Source organism: Catharus ustulatus, chromosome 3, assembly GCF_009819885.2.
Source record: "Catharus ustulatus isolate bCatUst1 chromosome 3, bCatUst1.pri.v2, whole genome shotgun sequence".
Lineage (NCBI taxonomy): Eukaryota > Metazoa > Chordata > Aves > Passeriformes > Turdidae > Catharus > Catharus ustulatus.
Window position 1 is genome coordinate 99427899 of NC_046223.1, and position 19187 is coordinate 99447085.

Sequence of the window (19187 nt, forward strand, 5' to 3'; positions counted from 1 at the left end):
TTAAACAGCCGCTGAGCCGCGCAGGCGGGCAGCCAAGCACCGAGCGGAGCCACATCTCCGCACCGGCATGGCCACCCACTCAGCCCCGCGGGCGAGCGGCCGAGGTCCCCGAACTCAGCTCTTTCCCCGCCACATGCATCGGTGAGACCCCGCCTGTCCTGTGAGCTCAGTGAGCGCCGCCCTGCCACCCGCCCCCTCAGCCCCTCGGGCGAGTGGCTGAGGTCCCCGAACTCAGCTCTTTCCCCACCACACGCATCGGCGCGACCCCGCCTGTCCTGTGAGCCCAGCGAGTGCCGCCCCGCCCCCGCCCGCTCAGCTGCACCCCCCCTGCCCCCTCAACCGCCCCTCCCCTGCCCCCTCCACCGCCCCTCCACTGCCCCCTCAACCGCCCCTCCACTGCCCGCTCAGCCGCCCACCCCCTCCTCCGCGTGAGCCCAGTTACCCGCGCAGCCGCACAAGGGTGGCTAACCGCGCAGCCGCAGAAAACTGAAAACACTTAAAAAAATACAGAAAAATATCACACTTTTATTAAACTTTTAAACAGTTTCATTTTTCATTCATCAGCCGCTTCATCAGCGGCTTCATCTTCCGTGAAACCGTCGAAGTCTTCGTCCTCCGTATCGGAAACCAGCAGTTGAGCAATTGTGGGATCCAGCGAATGTGAGGCGGTTTCGCCCGCACCTTCACCATCAGAGTTATCACTTTTGGTACTCGCGATGGCATTGCTGGTCAGTCCAGGAATGATGTCGGCTTTGGCGAACCCTCGGCTGATAGTTCGGGTAGTTACTTTACCCCAGGCATCCAGTATCCACTGGCACACTGTAGCGTAACTTGCCCTGCGCAGCCTCCCGGTGTTGGTATAGGAGTGTTCGCCTTCCAACATCCACTCTTCCCACAGAGATCGCACTTTAGCCTTGAAGGAAGGAATAATACCTATGTCCAGCGGCTGCAGTTCTTTGGTCAAGCCACCTGGTATTACAGCAAGTTCCGTCTTCTTTATTCTCACGAATTTTTTCACGGTTTCCGTCGTGTGGGCACGCATGGAATCCAAAATTAGCAGTCCTGGTAACTGATTAAAGAACCTATGCAATGTGCCACCGTAAACGTCCCTTAGCCAAATCTTCATTGCTTTTTCATCCATCCAGCCTTTTGAATTAACCTTTATTCCCTTTGGAAATCTGTCTTTAGGGAGGGTTTTTCTTTTAAAAATGACCATGGGGCGTAATTTCTGCCCAGCTAGCGAAACGCCGAGGACGACCATAAACGATGTCTTTTCATTCCCCGTGGTTCTTACCGGCACCGTCGGTGTTCCAGTGTGCTCCACGGTCCTCGTCAGCGGCATATCGAATGTGAGGGGTACTTCGTCCATGTTAATAATACAATGCGGCTGTATACTATTTTCAGAGATCTTGTTTTTGCAGTAACTCCGGAACCTGGCTACCTTTTCTTTGTAGTCCGCCGGCAACCGCTGACACACCGTGGTCCGTGTACGGATAGAGAGCTTCTGTCGCCTCATAAAGCGGAAGCACCAAGACGCTCCTGCTTTAAATTCTTCTATATGCAATTGCTTTGCAATTGCTTTGGCTTGTATCCGAATGGCAACAGTAGATACACTTCGGCCAGCTGCCCTTCGCTCAGAAATCCACTGATAAAGTCTTTCTTCCAGCTCTGGCCATTGTGCTCTGCGGCCACGGAAACTTTTCTTTGTCTTCCTTGCGAGACGAAGTTCGTCCTCTTGCTGTCTCCACCTACGTACCGTGCATTCGTTAACGTGGAACGCTCTAGCTGCAGGTCTATTCCCATGTTCTTTTGCATAGCTAATCGCTTTCACTTTAAACTCCGCGTCGTACGCTACTCTCTTCTCCGCAGCCATGCCGAGGGAAGAAGTTGCCGAGGGGAGAACGAGCCGAGAAGAGAACACGCTGAGGGCAGAGCACGCCGAAAAAGAACGAGGCGCGGGAACTCATCCTGCTAAATACCCCCCCGTCCCCCAGTAATGCCGTCATCCACAGGCAGACAATAAGCTGTTCTCTGATTGGTTCATCGTCGGAACAACGGGAAACCATGGATTTCAGACTGTTTTGGCTCGGGACTGGACCAGCATGATACTAGGTAAGGGCAGATATCACATTTTTGTCCATAGATTAGCCACACCAGAATATTGGCCGCATTTCCGGGTTTCCACCAAAATTTTAGTCTTCTTGCTGCGGCTTGTATTCGTGAAATTACTGAAATCCAGAAAAACAAAAACTGTCATCACTAAAATACTGATGTGACAGCTAGCTTCCATTTGCTTTATTTCAGAAATGACAAAGCAAAAGAATTTGCAGGATCACAGATGCAGTAAAACTGAAAAAAGTACCAAAAAAAAAAAAAGGGAAAAATGCATATATGCTTTCAGCTAGTAACAAATTGGAGAAGACATCAACACTTAAAGAAGCTCATGGGTTTCATAAGTTATTAAAACTGATCACCCTTTGAAATAAAGCATTAGATGAGACTATCACAAATTGGCTTAGCTCAACTTAAGTAAAAAAATATTTATTTTTTTCTGATCCTTCCCCAACTTATGTGTACCCACTTACACTCAATACAGCAATACCTCAGGAAAATATAACTCAGTGAAAGGCACTTGTTAATTCCAAAAATAAATTAACACTAACAGTTCCTTGGCTGTCTGATTCTATCCAGTTGCTGACAAATTCCAGAAATCATTTATATAATTGTCAGTGTTAAGATATACCACTAAGTAAGTAATGCACTGTATACAAGGCTTAATTATATCAACTGACAAAGATTTTTAAGTTTAAAAAGTACAGCTTGAAGGTAAAGAGAATTATTCCAGAAAGTAAATTATTTCTATTTTACTTATTTCTGCTAGTATTTTCCCATATATATTCCCTGTACTTTATCATACAGCTATGCCATTTATTTCATATTTACACTAACTTGCATCTCCACTTTTTAATCCCCACTTATGTGCCATATTTATGAAGAAGAACCATGAGAAGAAATACCGGATGAGGTAACAAGTTTGTAGTCACAGGAAGACTATTATCCATACCAACAAATACCCACCAGGACTGCTGCTGTTATTTGCTGGTTCCTGCAACTCCCATGGAGCCTTGAGCAGTCCACCTCCAAAGTGAGTGCAGCTCACCTGTGTGCCTTTGCTTTCTTTGATTGTCTTTAGCCTGAAGACTCACACCTCTCACGGCATCTGCATGAACCTAAGTTTGGATGGTCATGTGACGCAGTGGCCCAGTGTCATCTCTTGCAACATTTCACACTCTGGTGTGTTGTCACACACTTTTCTACAGGCACAGAGTGAGATAAATGCCTTTTTATGCACAGGATGGATTGGCTTGAGTATGAGCTCCAGCTCTTTAGCACAATGGCATCGACTTTGCTGCACGTTGAACTCCACACCTCTGTGCATGTTAAAGAAAACAACTCAGGCACAGGTGGAGGGCCCCGAGCAGCACTGGAGAACAAATGAAATCCCCAAATCCCACCGAGCAAACTGCCCTCTTGTCCACCCCTCCCCATCTTCTCCAGGGCTCTGGTACCTATGAAGATCAAGCAGACAGAGATGATGTTTTTTGACCAGGGAAACCTGGGAAAAGAGAAATTAGTTCTAGGGTAAAATATAGCAGTGACAACCAATATTTTGTATGGATTTACCTCCAAGGAAAAGATGATGCATGTTTCTTTCCTGCTTTTCTCATGCACTTTAGCAGGGGGATAAAAACCCCAACATTAAAAGTAACTTTATAACAAGTCTGGCCAACTCCAGTTATACTTTGTTAGCTATTTGCGCATGACAAAGACAGAGGTGTCAAAAGGAGAAGAGATGCCTTCTCAAATTCCATTTAGGTATGAAGACAGAAAGGTATGTGCATGAAGTAAATATTTTTGTATCAACTGATAGGACAAATTAAAAGCTTCCCTATCTCTCTCCTTGACAGTAGAAATATATGTCTACCAATAAAATAGTATGTTAAGGACCAGGATGATCTTCTTTGCCTTAGGATCAACTTCAACACTGCTTCCACTGGACTGCAAGAAGCTCCCCCAAAACTGATTGTCACGATCAGGAATTGGATGGAAACTAAAGATTCACGGAAAAGCAAAATCTCATGACAATGTTTAGCAACTAGGGACTTTTCCTGGCCAGGTGTTACACAATGCCAAGGGCACCAAGAATACTCGAGGGATGCCAAACTCCTCTTGGTTTTGACTCAGAGATCAGTGACCGAGGGCCATGTGCGGCTGTCGCTTACGACCCAACACGAGGCGCAACTGCCCGCTACGGGCGGGGACAAGGCGAGGGGGGCTGCGCTCGGGGTGGCAGCACCTCACCCCAGAACCCCGCCACGCCGGCCACCTTCCCCCGGCAGCAGCAGCCCCCGTGCCCCGCCGGAGCCCCCGCCCGGCTGTGCCCCGCGGGGCGGCGCGGGCGGGCCGAGCCGAGCCGTGCGGTGTCGGGGAGGAGCGCGGCAGCGCTCGCAGGAGCACCCAGAGCTCGGCTGTCGGGATGCGCCGCGGAGGGGAGGGGAGCGGGAGCGGCGGCACCTTCCCCCGGCGAAGAGCCAAGTTAAATAGCCAGCGCCACGCCGCCGCCTTGCTCTCCCCTCCCGGCTCCGAGCCCTCGGCGAACGCCCCCCGTCCCACCCCGCCCCGCCCGGGCCGAGGGCGGCGGAGGGCAGCGCGGAGCCAGCGCGCCCCGCGGAGCCGGACCGGCGCTGCCGGGAGGAGCAGGCGCTTGGGAGCCGGTGCCGGAGGCGCCGCGTCCCGCCGAGCCGCCCGACTGCGAGGACTACGCCAGCTGCATGGGAGGAGATGAGCGTGGCGGGGAAGCAGCCTGCTCCAGCACCGCTCGAGCGGCCCGGCAGCCTCCTCGTCCCCACCTGGGCAAGTACCGCTCCCCCTAAGCCCGTCCCGGTGCCAACTACCGCGGCGGGGCGGGGGTGGGGAGGGTCCCGCCGGCGGCGCTGCCCGGAGGGCGGGAGGGAGGCGCCTGCGGGAGGGACCAGCGGGGCGGTGCGGCTCGGGCTGCCCGCGGGGCTCTGTCGGACCGGCTCGGCTCCGGCTCGGGCTGCCCGCGGGGCTGTGTCGGACCGGCTCGGCTCCGGCTCGGGCTGCCCGCGGGGCTCTCACGGACCGGCTGGGCTCCGGCTCGGGCTGCCCGCGGGGCTCTCACGGACCAGCAGCAGCTGCCGCCGCTCCCCGGCCGCGTCCCGCCTCCCTCCCGGACCGGGCACCGGGCCCCGAGCGCGGCCGAACAGGACGGGTCCGGCTCGTCCTGGTCGCGATTTCCAGCGCTAGGGTCGAGTTTCCTGGGGACCGCGTTGAATCACTCAAGCATGCGATGAGAAATTAAAACGAACAAACAAACAAACAAACAAACATAAAAGTCAGCTACTTGGATGTATTTAGCACCTCATGCACTTTTAGGAGAAGCCCGTGAGGGAGTTAGAAAATAACTTGCTACTTCACGGCAGCGTATTTGGCAAATCATTCATGAATGATGCCCTCTGACGGCGGCTCTCCGCTGTCCTGGTTTACATTAAATGCAGTAGGTCTGCCCTGCGGACCTTTTAAAATCATTACAGATTCTGTGGTTTAACATGCTGCTCTTTTTGGCATATAAAGATGTTTTGTTGAAGCATCAATCGTTTTTGATCACCACACATTATTCATTGCACTTATATAAAATATGTACCGGTGATAAATTATATTTTTTTGCCCTGTCCTTCAAACTGTTTAAGTGACCACAGCCTTGCTATTTTTAAATGAAAAACTGTGTTTATCTACCTGGTGTTTTACCCAGAGTGTTGTTTAGAAGGTGCCTCAGCTACATGAAAGCTGACTTAGAGACATGTTTTCTCTCATGGTGAATTTGTAACTGCTTCAAGCTTCTGTAATAATAAAAATGAAAATAATATTTGGAAATTCAAGTGTAGAAGAAAAGAGTGGAGGATACCTGACATCATAAGCATGTATGACAGTTGCAGATAAATCTGTGGAAACAAGCTGTTGTCTTGTCTGAGAAGCTTTCATAGCCTTTGTGATAGTATTTACATCTATCTTTTGACTGTGTGTGAGGAGATGCATAAATTTAACCTTTGAGCTTTTAGAATTTCTATAATTCAAAAAGAAATAATGGAATTAAGCCTACTGTGGAATCGTCTGTGTTTTAAAGTTGTTTCGCAGTTCTTAATTTGTAAGACCTGTTCAGGAACTGCAAAAATAATCTGTGCAGCAATTATCTAAAATGTTAACAACTGAGTAGGTTGTATGGCAATTCAGGATGTTTCAGCATAAAAGGTGAGGGATAATCGGTATCATTAGATGAAACTTATGACTGGTATTCTTGTAGTTGTGTCAAATGTGTATGTTTAAGACCAATAGGACATGCCATTTCTGCTGTTACTGTGGGACTTCTGCCTCGTGGGACCAAACTAGACACTTCATGAATGGTGAACTGGCGTTTTGGATAAGAGCAATAGAAACTAAAGGCATATGAATACACAATTTACCTTGACCCTAATGAGAAATAGTGCTATGAATCTAAGGCTTTGGCAAGTTGTCTGTTTCCAACAGACAAGTTCAGCCTCACTTTCCTGGCTATTTCAAATAGAGGTATGTGACTGAAAGAAGGAATGAATATACAGTCTTAGTAACAAAGCCAGTTAGACTCAAGGTCAACAGGGACATCTTATGGCAGATATTTATTTAGGTGAGTTCATAATTTCTTGGTTCCCCAGATATGCCACATACTAAACTTCTGAAGCAAATTATGCTCAAAATATATTGAAAATAAGAACTTGATTTATAATTCACAGTGTGACAAGTGCTTGACTTGCATCTTCTTAAGTTATTTAACATTATTGAAATCTAGATCTATTTACCTTGTTAAAAGAGAAATCTGTATTTTAATACCTGTGTATTGACTGTGTGCACATTTTTCTCAGAAATAAGATATAATAACAGTAGTTAGTGTTTACTAAATATTGCTTGCTGAGTTAAATTGTTTGGAATTCTGGTAGCTAGACAATATTAATACTAAAAGATAGATGGGTTGTCTTTGTAGGTTTTTTTTTCTCTTCAGAAGGATAACAGTTAAATACAACTCTCTGGAAAATAGCATAGTTTAAATTAAAGACAATGCTAGATTTGAAATACAATACTAACTTGTTTTGCATGCATGTATTCTTAACATTCATTCTCTTTTAAGAATGTTTCTCACAGTGTATCTATAAACTTCTGGAAGTGCAGTTGTTTACGTTCAGTTCTACAGAACTGAAGTTTCAGTTAGACCTTGTTTCTAATGTTTTGCCAATCGCAGTGTAATCCCTGACACCTGGTTCTTTCAGTATCAGACATGGATTCTTATTCATCTGATTTCAAAAATGCATATATTTCCTCTGCCTGTGGTGAACTTTTTGTTCTAATTTCTCATATAATCCTTTCCCCACTTTGCCCCTGGAAACACTCAAGCGGTAATATCTCTTAGTAATAGTTACTATGTTAGAGTGCTTATGCCATGTTCTTACGTGGATTTTATGGTCTCATTAATCTACTATACATTAGTTACTGTGGTTTTCATTGTGCTGCTAGAAGCTAGGAAGGGAATGATAATGTAACAGGCATTTGTGCTGTTGATACACCATGATTTTAAATGAAGAAATAAATGTACAGTTCATTGCTATGTATAAATAAACCTTTTTTTTGGGTTTTTTTTGTTTTTAAACAGACTCTTAAACTTGCACATAGTATATGTAGTAGGTCCAGTTTTCTATTCATTTCCATGCACAACCAGAAAAAGAGAAATAAGTGGATGGTTTCTTTTTGCAGTAGAAATCCAAGGGGGGAAAAAACAGCAACATGTAACTTGTTTGGATAGCACTCTTCTCTGCAGTTACCCAAATTGTGTACTCACAATTTGGAAGGGCAAGTGCAGCACAAGCAGATTTTCTGTTCCTTTCCTCCTCTCTTTTTTCACTGTGTCTGTTATTTTAGGCACTTGTTTAGAGATGCTAGTATAAATATCTACCTTGTTTTTTGAAAGAGGTCCTGGGACATTGATGTTTCTTCAGCATTTGGCACCCACCAGTACTGAAGCTTCCTGAAAGTAGACACTAGGTGTCATATTACCACAAGCATCAGTGTCTTGTTTTCTCCCTATCTTTTCAGTGTCAACAGTTAATCTTGACATTTTTGTAAAATAGATAACCACCATTATATTCCACACCAGTATTTTAGTAAGTTTGGAATCCATTCAGTCATACTGTATGTGACTGTCAGAAGCCTCAATTTTCCTGTGATTTTTATGAGAAGTTATCAGTACTGAGGTGGCATGTGTTTCAAGATTATTTCCAAGATCTGTTGATCCCACCATACAAATCAATAGGATATACTTACTAACTGAAGCATTTTCTCACAGATACTCAAAAAAATCAAAATATCAATTCAAAATATCTCTCCCAGATACTAATTTTCTAAAAAAATTCCTTGCTTGTCAGGAGTGCATTTTGGAAACTTTTGCTGTAGAGTGGACAGAATTTGTCTTCTGATTTGGGGATAGTAAACACAAGAAAACAGATGGTGGAGCTTCTATGAGGGCAAAGATGTTCATGTACTCTGTTGTGTGAAGCCTAATAATTACTTTCTAGTGAAAAATTTGTTGTCTTCCCACTTATTTGGGAAGATGTTTTTCTCCCTAAAAAAATCTGTGAAATTGAAGTTTCCAGATCCTATTAAAGAACTTTAGCAAACAGTTCCTAAATACTAGAGAGCAAAGGTTTCATTTTTCTTGAATTGGCTTCCTTGCTTTCACAAACCAAATCTGAGTATGGCTTTTACCTGTACATATCTCCATGAAAGCATGTATCAAAATGATAAAAAACTCCATATTCAAGCTTATGGCTTTAATATCTTGATGGAAATAACACTTGTGCCCACCTGCTGCTCAGAAAAAGAAGAGCATTGGTATTCCTTTTACACCTCAGATCTATGTTTCATATTGTAAGCAGGTTTTTTTTCTGATGTTTTAAACATTTCATGAGATGAATATAAATAGAATCACTTTCACTTGAGAGTTCAGAGACTGCTTAGAATAGAAACGGTAGTAGAGCTCAGCAGAAAGGAACAGGGCATGGTCATGTTCCTACAAAACTGACACCTAATGTTGCTGGTCAGTTGCATCACAATAATGGAGACAGCATACACAAGTCAGATTCATTCAGGTTGGAAGGGACCTTGGGAGGTCCACAAGCATAACCTTCTCCTGCAAGCAGTGACCATGTCGAATGCAGATTGATTTGCCTGAGGTTTTCCTTGTGCATCTTCAAAACCTCCAAGAATGGAGACTGCTCAACCTCTCTGTGCAAGCTGCTCTCTGCTGAGCTGTTTCCCTGGTGAATTGGATGTGCTGTTAGCTCCTCCCTGGAAGCCCCTAATTCCTTAGGTTCAAGCAAACCAAGCTTACTCAGCCACTTCTCACAGGGGAAGTGCTCCAGCCTCTGGCCCATTGCAGTGGGTTTGATGGGACTGGCTCTCATTTGTCAGAGTGTTTCTTGTGTTGCAGGACCCAGACCTGGGTTCAGTGTAATGTGTGCCAAGTAAAGGGAGATGATTACATGGATTGCTCTCTGTTGTGTTGCCTATCAGGAAAGAAGGACCCCTGGTTCTTTTCAGTACGTGCTCTTCCTCACACCTCACACATATTCACCTTGCTGCCCTCTCCTCTGTCATGTCTCAGGGAGAAATCTGAAGTTTTTGAAAAGCAAAGGGCCAGTTTAAGTGCCTCTTCTTGTCCCCCTTTAGTTGAGGGTGAATGCAGGACTCCAGGAGAATTTAGCAGATTATTGCACTTGCTTTTTGGTGTGCTCCCTGACATTTTTTTTTATTTTTTTCACCATCAAAAGCAAGAAAAGGCTCATGCTAACTTTCACCTGAAGCTGAGATTCATTCACTATATAAACTGCATCTTAAACTACTTGGAGCAATTTAGTTGACTCACTTGTTCTTCACATTACAGATGAAGCTGACAATCAAAGCCAACTGAGGCCCACTATTGTGTTTCACTACAGACACGCTGTCAGTAAAACTCTCACAGCAGTTATGATCTAAATTTTATTGGTCTGTTTTCTTTGAAAAAAGGGGGCTGATTGTACTGTTTTGAGCTCTTCTGTACCTGCTTGTGTGAACTTTCTGTCTGAAGAACAGTGTGACTCCAGTGAGAGCTGTCATCCTGGAACCATTCTGCCAGTCTTTATTTAGTATATCAACAGGCAGATTTCTGTAATGAGATTTGCAAACTCTCTAAAGGATATAACCTTGAAGAACTGGAACCCTTTAGCACAATCTAATCAATATTATCTCGTTTATCATCTCCTTGTGAAGTTCTGATTGTTGCAGGGACAAAATGCATTTCTAGTATTTAGAGAAGTTGTGGGAAGAAAAATCAATGCAGAATATCAGGGATTTTTGTACTGTGTTTAAAGAGGCATTGTACATGGTCATGCTGTATGGTACTCTACGATCATTACTCTTGTAATGCTTCCCTCCACCACGCCAAACTTACATGACTGTTTCAGGCCTGTTGTTTGTGATTTTCATCTTTGCAGAGCTTCTCTGAGAATTGTAAGTCACCAGATGACTAAAAGCTAAGGAGAAACCTTTTCTCTGAACAGACAAGTTCTGTGCAATGCCATCTGCTGTGCAAAGTGCATCTGGAGTAGCTTTTTTTCATAGGTGCTTAACATCCGCACAGTACACACAGTGACTTCCCAGAGTCTGAGTGGCTGAATTCTACAGCACTTTCTTAATTGAAATCAGTAGTTACAGCAAGATGCAGCAGACAGGTTTAACTGATTTGTTGAGGACCACAGAAGCAGTCTTCCAGGGCTGGAATCAAAACTTTTTGGTGTCAGATCTCTGTTGTTAGTTCTTGATGATTTTTTTCCTTGCCACGAAACAATAGACTGCTGGTTTTACCTTTTCATTGGAATTCTCGTTTATGCCCAGGTTTTGCAGGAGCTCTGACTACAACAGAATGAGTTGAAATGGGGCTCAGAGTAGCTCAGCTTCTCTTTTGGGATGGTCTGTTCTCACACAGCCAGTAAAAAAACAATGTACTGGCTGCATAGTGCATGCTGGCAGACAGCATTTCCACAGTGATACAACACTGGTTCATACTGACTGATGTTAGTATCTATCTGTACGCCAGAGAAAATGTAAATAGTAACATGGTAAGTTTCAGAGCACACTATGAAGTGGGTAAGCATTATTGTTCCTACTTTTACCAGTGGAAAAATTGAAGGAAAGGGATTTCAGTTAAGGGTTTGAGTTGGTTTTGGGGTTTTCTTTGTAAATTTGGATTGAGGAAATTGTCTTTCAGTACTTTCCATTTTGTGAATACCTGATAAAACTTCCCCACATATTATGTGGAGAATGTTTTCAAAGTTTTCTTTTGTGTCTCAACTAGATTTTTTTTTCCCCCTCACTGTATCATGCACTATGCTATCCCATCCAGTAATGGATGTAGACTTTGGAGATATCTCATTAATTTAACTTACTGGCAGCTGCTACTTGTCTAAGGACTAGTATGTTTAGGATTACCATGAGCATGGATATATTATGTAGCTTGTATAATGCTAATACGTAACATGAAAATAGAGAAGAACAAAAATAGATACTCAAAACAGTGCTAAACAAAGTGGGAGAGAGTAAGGGATGTTATTTTGTTGCCTTTATAGAAGCTCTGTTTTTCCACTAGGTATATGTGCAAATAATAAGTTTATTGGAGGAAAGTGTCAAAATAATTGATCTCATATGGGATAGCATGAGGACACATGCATATTTGAATGCTGTTTGTCACAAGTGTGTTGCCATCTTCCTCTCTAGCAAGCCTGTTAAATCAACAGGTAAAGAGATAGATTTTTCATTTGTTTCACTGGCTGCAGCTAAGACATAAACACTGCAAAGAAATTCATGGGCACATCTTTCCATACAAATCCTATCTTAACAGTATTAAGTCACATTTTTAGAAAGGCTTTAGGAATAACTCATAGATGTTGTTGTGTTAATAAAATGCTAGTGTCTTCTATACCAATAAAATACTCACTTCAAGCAGGCATTACAATCTTATGTCATGTGTCTTTTCCTCTTTCTCAACCTATCCTGCTGTCTTAGGCATTGTAAATGCAGTATTTATACATTCTTCTGCCACCCTTCACGAGCCCTGATGGAGCAGCAATGTAAGGATATGCAGTAATCTGTGCTGTGTACTCATTTCCAGAATACAGCTGAAGCATAATTAAGCATATGTTGCCAGTTCAGTCTGACAATATTGTTTTGTGATAAGCTATTGCTCTTTATACAATCTCCTCTTTTTCTAGTTTTGAAAGAATAGCTACCAGTTGCATTGTCACACAGTTTTATGCAACTATTTATTGTACTTTTCATTAAGAGATGAATTATTTACTAAGGCATCTGGTGCATCATATGGTGCATATGCTGGGTGTGCTAAACAGAATGCTCTTTTTTGAATAATAAGGCAAAAAATACGCTACATAAAAGGATTAGACTTCCTAGTGTGCTTTGAAGAGTAGCTTTACTGTTCTAAAATATCCAAGCCTGTTTTACAGGATTTTGTGATCATTAAAGTAGTCTTTGGTTCTAGTGGAACGTGTGCATACCCGTATGTGTGTGTATTCATAATATCTGAAAAGTAGAGGGGTAAAAAAGACATTATTCTCTGACAAAAACTGTATTATACATGGGCTAGCTATATCATACTTCTCCCACTTCTGTGACTGATAATCATAGAATAAATTATGGTAGTACCATTTACAATTTGTAAGGCAAGAAATTTTTATTCTTACAGTCTGTAGAAATTATATGTCCTCCAAGATTATCAAACATTAAACGGAAACCTTCTCAGCCTTTGGATAACTTGTAGGCAATAGATATAATTCAGCCCACTGTATCTAACTCTACACAAATCTCCAATTTTGTTCATATATTTAAGACAAACTCATTTTACATTAGAAAATTACTGAAATGTACTGTAGATGAAATCATTGACTGACATTAGTTTAAGGCTGATTTACCACTTCATTCCATAGTGTCAAGGAATGGATGGCAGAAATTTTATATGGGCTAATTTATTCACTGTTTAGAGATACACATCTTTGCTCCCAATCAGATAAAAGTTGGTACAAAACTATCTACTTATAAAGTTTCAGAAGATGAGACTTAAATCTATTCAGTGTACCTTGCATTTACAAAAAATGAGTCCCTTCATTGAAATTAGACATTCAGGAGTTTTAACAGCTGTAGGTTTTTTGTTAAACGGGATATTAACAAAAGCATGGCAGTGCCACATCTCTGTTTAAACAATGAAAGTTGGGGATGCAGGAGGTTATGTTGTTCTCAAAGGACTTTGGAAAGTAACATGTCCTAAAGCTGTCTGCTTTAAGCATATCTGGCTTTGATATAGGTGGCCGCTCCTAAAGATAGATGTTTTAGGAAGATGGCCCAGGAAGAAAGTATGATGTCTGAGCTGTCAAAATCACAAAATTAACTAGGTTGGAAAAGACCTTTGAGATCATGGAGGCCACCTAACTCCACCTTGTCAACTGGACCATGGCACTGAGTGCCACATCCAGTCTTTTCTTAAATACCTTCAGGGATGGTGACTCCATCACCTTCCTGGGCAGCCCATTCCAATGCTCAATCACCCTTTTTGTGAAAAACTTCTTCCTAATCTCCAACCTAAACCTCCCCTGGTGCAGTTTAAGACTGTGTCCTCTCATCCTTAAAATGCTAGCACAACAAGCTAGTGGTTCAACTTACACCAAAATATTTTGGATCTGATTTGCATGCATAATTCCAAGGAGCTCTCTGTTATTTATGAGAGAGTCAGATAATATAAATTGTAGCTTGAAGAAATGCTTCATTCTTCTTACTTGTAATTGAACCTTTTGAATAAGAAAACAAAAATTAGATTTGTAATTCTCACTGAGGGCAGTTTTGTAGCAGTTGGAACCATCTGTGACTAAATCCTCAAGAATATTGCTTTCAAATGTCAGGAAAGAGGAAAAAATGTGTAATATTTTACAGTCAGTAAGGAAAAAACCCAAACCAACCACAGCTAACAGGATGATTTGATGTTGGGATTTTTTAATAATCTCTTCAATTTTTAGTTTATTGTGACTAATTGTGCTTATGTGCTGTTGTGCTTATTTACTCCTCTTATTCTGTACTTCACTAGTTTGTGCACTTTCTTCATAATTCTCGCTGTAGATCTAATAAAAATAAATCAGACTTTCTCATTAGCTGAACATGTATTCTTGTTCAGGTCCTCCATTTCAGTTAACAAAAAAAAGAAGAGAGAATTTATTTTTCCTACAACCAGAAACATTATAGGGTACTTACAAGACGAGAATGGATGTGAAAGGGTAAGTAGGCAGACACGTGTTGCCAAGACCTCAGGGAGTAGTGGGTTGTTTTTAATGAATTATTTGTATTTTCATGTAATAGGGAAAGTCCATACTTAGGTCTCTGCTATATCTGTTTCTTCTTTCCATCTTTTAGTGGTTTGACAGACTTATTAATATTGCTGAGCTTAACTCAGGGTCAGTTGGCTGTAGTTTTCATAGAAAAAAAAACCTAAATGTAGTAAACCTGCTTCAGTTGACTCTCTCATAATACCAGTGTCACTTTAATTTGACTAGGGTCAACTGAATTCTGTTTTGTAATAATATCTTGCTTCATAAATTCATAGCATAAAATGAAGACTTCTTTTAAAATGTATAAAATTTGCTCTCTATTAGTCCAATATGTGATTAATTGCCAAGTGCCACAAAGAAGTACAGAGAGTGCTTCATGTATAATTTTAAGCAATTAGTGTTAGGGTTGTCTGCTCTGGGAGAACTATAAAAATGATTTTTTGTAAGGCAGACTATTCTGCCTTAAAAAAATTATGGCTTAGCCCAGCATATTTAGCAGAACTGAGAAATAAAACTAAAACAAATCCACCAACTATTGCCATAGTTTATGGCACTGAGGTGTGAGATTAACATAATGACATTCTATAAATTCCTTTTGGATGGAACTTAAAATTGATAAAAAGTAGATTCTGGTTTAGAGAGCACCATTATTTTTCAAGTATTTCTGTGAAACTTTGGCAAATAGAACCCAGTCAAGAGAGTACTATTATATTTATTATCACTATAAATTGAAAAACTCTTGTCCTATGGAGAAGGGATCTTTTCCATTTAAATTAAGTAATCAAAACATTCTCCAAAACGAAAGATGAATAAATATTATTTAGGTCTAAGAATACTATTTCTCTGTAACTGACTAGTCTGACTATAATCTCAGGTTTTATTTGTGGTATTGATGTTTCATTAGGAGGGCTTCTGCCCACTGAGGAACTAATTCTCTCTTACATTTAATTGGATGTGACAAAAGAACAATCAAAGCAGTATTCTATGTTCTCTATATATAATCTGCAAGAAATACAGAAAAGTATGTTCTTGATTAAATAGAATGGAAACTTGTCATCTTGAACATTATTGCACAGAAGAAAAGTTTAGATACGCTAGTTATAAATTGCAATCTAAGCAGTCTTTCATCAGTTTGCTCAGTATTTACAGATCAGATATCGTGTGGAACTAACTCTTATGTTCTTATGTTTAATTAAGGTACTTTCACTAATGAGTTCTCCAGATACTTTTTATGACTGTTTAAGTTAATTGGAACATCACATCTTGCCTTAGTTTTTCAAGATTCAATAGTTTTCAACTTTTCTACTGGTGATACATAGTAGGGGTAACCTATGACTTAAAGGTACAGCCCTGCTTTGGGATCTGGGAATTTTGTTGGATGTTGAATAACTGCTGTATAAGCAGAATAATATTCTATTTAAATGGTGTCCTTCTGTGGGTGGGAATTAATACTGCCTACACTACAGAGATGCAGTCAGTAATAGTACAGAAAGGCAGCCATGGCAGAGTGCCAGGCACTAAATTGCATTTGATTATAACTGTTAAAATGTAGCATTTTCCTTTGCATAGTTTTGTCCTATGCTAGTTAGCAGTCTTCTGGATCATACCCAAAATGTGACTTGGTACTGACCATTCCTGTGGGAGGTGTGATTGTGGTCCATGTCTTCAGGGAGGGCAAAAGCATCTAGATTCACTCATACAGGTTTTGCCAGCTGAGCTTCAGTCCCTCACCTGCTTGCTGTAGTTGCCTGTTTGTTCTTGTACTAACCTGATGCGCTCAGAAGTCTTTGAGACTTGCTGACCATTTTACTCAGGGAAATTTACCATCCATCAGTGATGTGAGTAAAGGACTTTTTTTCCAAGCAAACAAGTATTTAGACCATCTGTGATTTGCAGAATGAGGCAGAAGGTGATGGAGAAGAATCCATTTCAAAAAGTCTATTTCATTCTAGGACATTTGCATTAGTATTTTATTTTGGATAGGGGCATGGCTTTGGTGAGCACCAAAATTATATCCTGTGTTGGCAAGTAGCACATCTGAATACAGGTAGATTTGTGGAATAAGGCAGAGGGTCTGAACATTCCCAATTCAGTTTGATTTCAGATTAGCTCTAGCTTCATCCTGTGGACTGTTAGTGATTGGTCTGTCTAGGTTTGCCGCTGCAGCACCTCCAGCTCATGTGCTCTGGGACTATGCTATATGATGGAGACCATGGTATGAGAAGTGGGAATGACTGGAGGAGACTTGCTTCAAAAATTGTCTAGTGTGAACTAAAATGCTGACAGAGAAGTATCCAGACTTTCAGATGGAGCTAAATTGAAAGGTGCTACATAGATGCACCTGTTTAGTTGCAGACTCCAGTGAGGCTTCAGTCTGTATGACCATGCCACAACAAATCGAAATTAAAATCTCTCCAAAACGTCCGTGGTAGGAGTGTTGCCCTGCTGAAAAAAGCAGTTTTACTGTCTGCAGATCAAGTTCTTTTGTACTGTATTACTAGTCTGTGTAGATACAGGCTCAGCAAATTTGATTCTGTTTTTATATTTGTAATATGATTAAAAGATGAAGTCCCTTTATCATCCACTCTCTTTCTCTTTCCTTCTCTCCTCCCCAACGTGAACAAATGAGGAAAGTACCTATGTCTTCCTTGCCTACCCTGGTAAATCCCCACTTTCATTAGATATTGGTGTATAGCACTGGAGATCAGGCTAAAACCATAAATACTGACATCTCTTTCTCTTCCTCCTCCTTACTATTCCTTCCTAATTTTTTTGTATTTGATAAGGTGGGATTTTGAGAATTATTATCAGGTGTGCTATGAGAAGTAAGATGGCAAATATTCACTCAATTTGCAAATTTTCTTAATTACACAAACTGAGGACCTCTAGAGGAAAGAACTTCTGCTGTATGTTTTGTTCCTCTTCTTCATGGACTGCAGAATATTCATCATTACTTGGTTCTTTTAAGAAATGAGGTACAGTAGATTAATGAAGAATATTTCAAATACCCTCTTGTTTTGCTAGAGAAAATTGTTCTTCCTATTGATTCATCAGGAAAAGTTCGGAAATTAACTAAAGTTTGGGGGGAAGATCAGAGTTTTAAAAAAATCTTTTGGAGAGAGTATTTTAGGTGCTTTAATCCTAGTTCAAAGCATCCTTGAACATGAGATGACAATCATGTCCCGAGAGAAACATAGGGCTTTTTCTGCCTTTGGAAACCAGTACATAAATGTGACTGCAGTGCCCATTACCCTAATACTTAATTCCCAGTTTTTCTCAATTTCTGTTGCATATTGCCAACTATTGCTAATATCTTGACTCTTAGTCTGCCAACAATGTCATTATTGTGGTAAAAAAAAAAATATATATGACACAGTCTTCTCATTATGGATCAGGTGAATAGCAGGAGAATATTTCTACTCTAATCATGTGTAAAGAGGATATGCATGTCTGTTCATGCATTAACTGTGCCTGTTTGTAAACTCTCCTCACTATTTCTGATGTTTGATATTGTACTTTGGCTGTCACTTTGCTCTGGGACCATGCTTCTGGTGGGTCTGGACACTGCCCCTGTCTGCCTCTCAACAACCCAGAGCTCCCTGCTTGCCTTCCCTGGTGGAAAAGCCCATTTGTGGCACCTGGAGACCCAAGCTGATCTTGCAGGAGGATATTTGCTCTTTGCAGCAGCTCTTTCAGTTGATTCACATTTCTTCGTAAAAATTGTTTGCAGCTGCGGTCTGGTCAGTATCTGATACTCTAGATCTCTCTCATGGAGTATTCATAAATACATATCTTGGAGCATGAACTAGGTGATTGATTTGTGTTTAGCTTGTAATTTTTCCTATTTTTTTATAGAAAAAAGAAAGGTTCTGATGTTTTATGAGCTGTTTATTTCTGTAAAAATATTTTTTATTCTTGGCTGGGGTTTTTTTAAGCTTGCAGATTTCCAGCCATTTTAGATAGGAGAATTCCTTCACGTGATTGCAAAGTGAACACTGCTTTGGGGATAATCTGGGCATTAGTAGGTTCACAATTGAATTGATCATGACAAAATTTGAACTTCTAAAATTCTTTTCATAGCAGTATGTTGGGGGTTAGGTTTCTTTCCTTGTTTTTCCTTTTACTTAGGGAATTTCTTCCTCCCCCCTGCCTGTAAGTTGCTAGGAAACACTAATGACTAGATACTTGAGAAAAACAAAAGAAGTGGCCAAGCTCAGGGGAGGAGGGCTGCTCTGAGCTTTTGTTGTACTGTAGCCCTGCACCCCCTGCCTGCCGAGACATCTTGCTGGCCCAGCTTGGTGCTTCTGAGAGTCCTGCGGGGACACTGGGATCGGCTGCCCCATGGCGTTCTTAGAACCAAGGTCTCTTCTCCATCCCTTCCCATCTAGGCACTGGGATTGACACTGCCCCATGGGGTTCTTAGAACCAAGGCGTCTCCTCCATCCCTTCCCATCTGGCCCCAGCCGCCATTCCCGTGTGGTCCCCAGCCCACCCTACAGCGCTCCCTGTGAGCGTGGGGGAATCACTGTACCCACCCTGCCTGGCCATGAGCCCACAGCACCCCTGCTGGCCGTTCCCGGAACTGCATCTGGGAAAAATGCTCACGGCTCGGAAGGGTCACTGGGTTCCTGCTCTGGTTGGTGTTAATGCTGCAGTTGTTGTTTG

The 19187-nt window shown here is 41.9% G+C and overlaps 1 protein-coding gene across 3 annotated transcripts in view; it reads left to right on the forward strand.

The window, feature by feature from the left end:
* Positions 1-4783: 4783 nt before the first annotated feature.
* The window catches only part of SNTG2 (syntrophin gamma 2), a 218087-nt gene continuing 203683 nt past the window's right edge, over positions 4784-19187 (forward strand). For all 3 annotated transcript variants that reach the window (XM_033056798.1, XM_033056799.1, XM_033056800.1), the window contains exon 1: positions 4784-4914. In XM_033056798.1, coding sequence (XP_032912689.1) covers positions 4843-4914 — 72 coding nt within the window. In that variant the 5' untranslated portion in view covers positions 4784-4842. The remainder of the gene's footprint in view (positions 4915-19187) is intronic.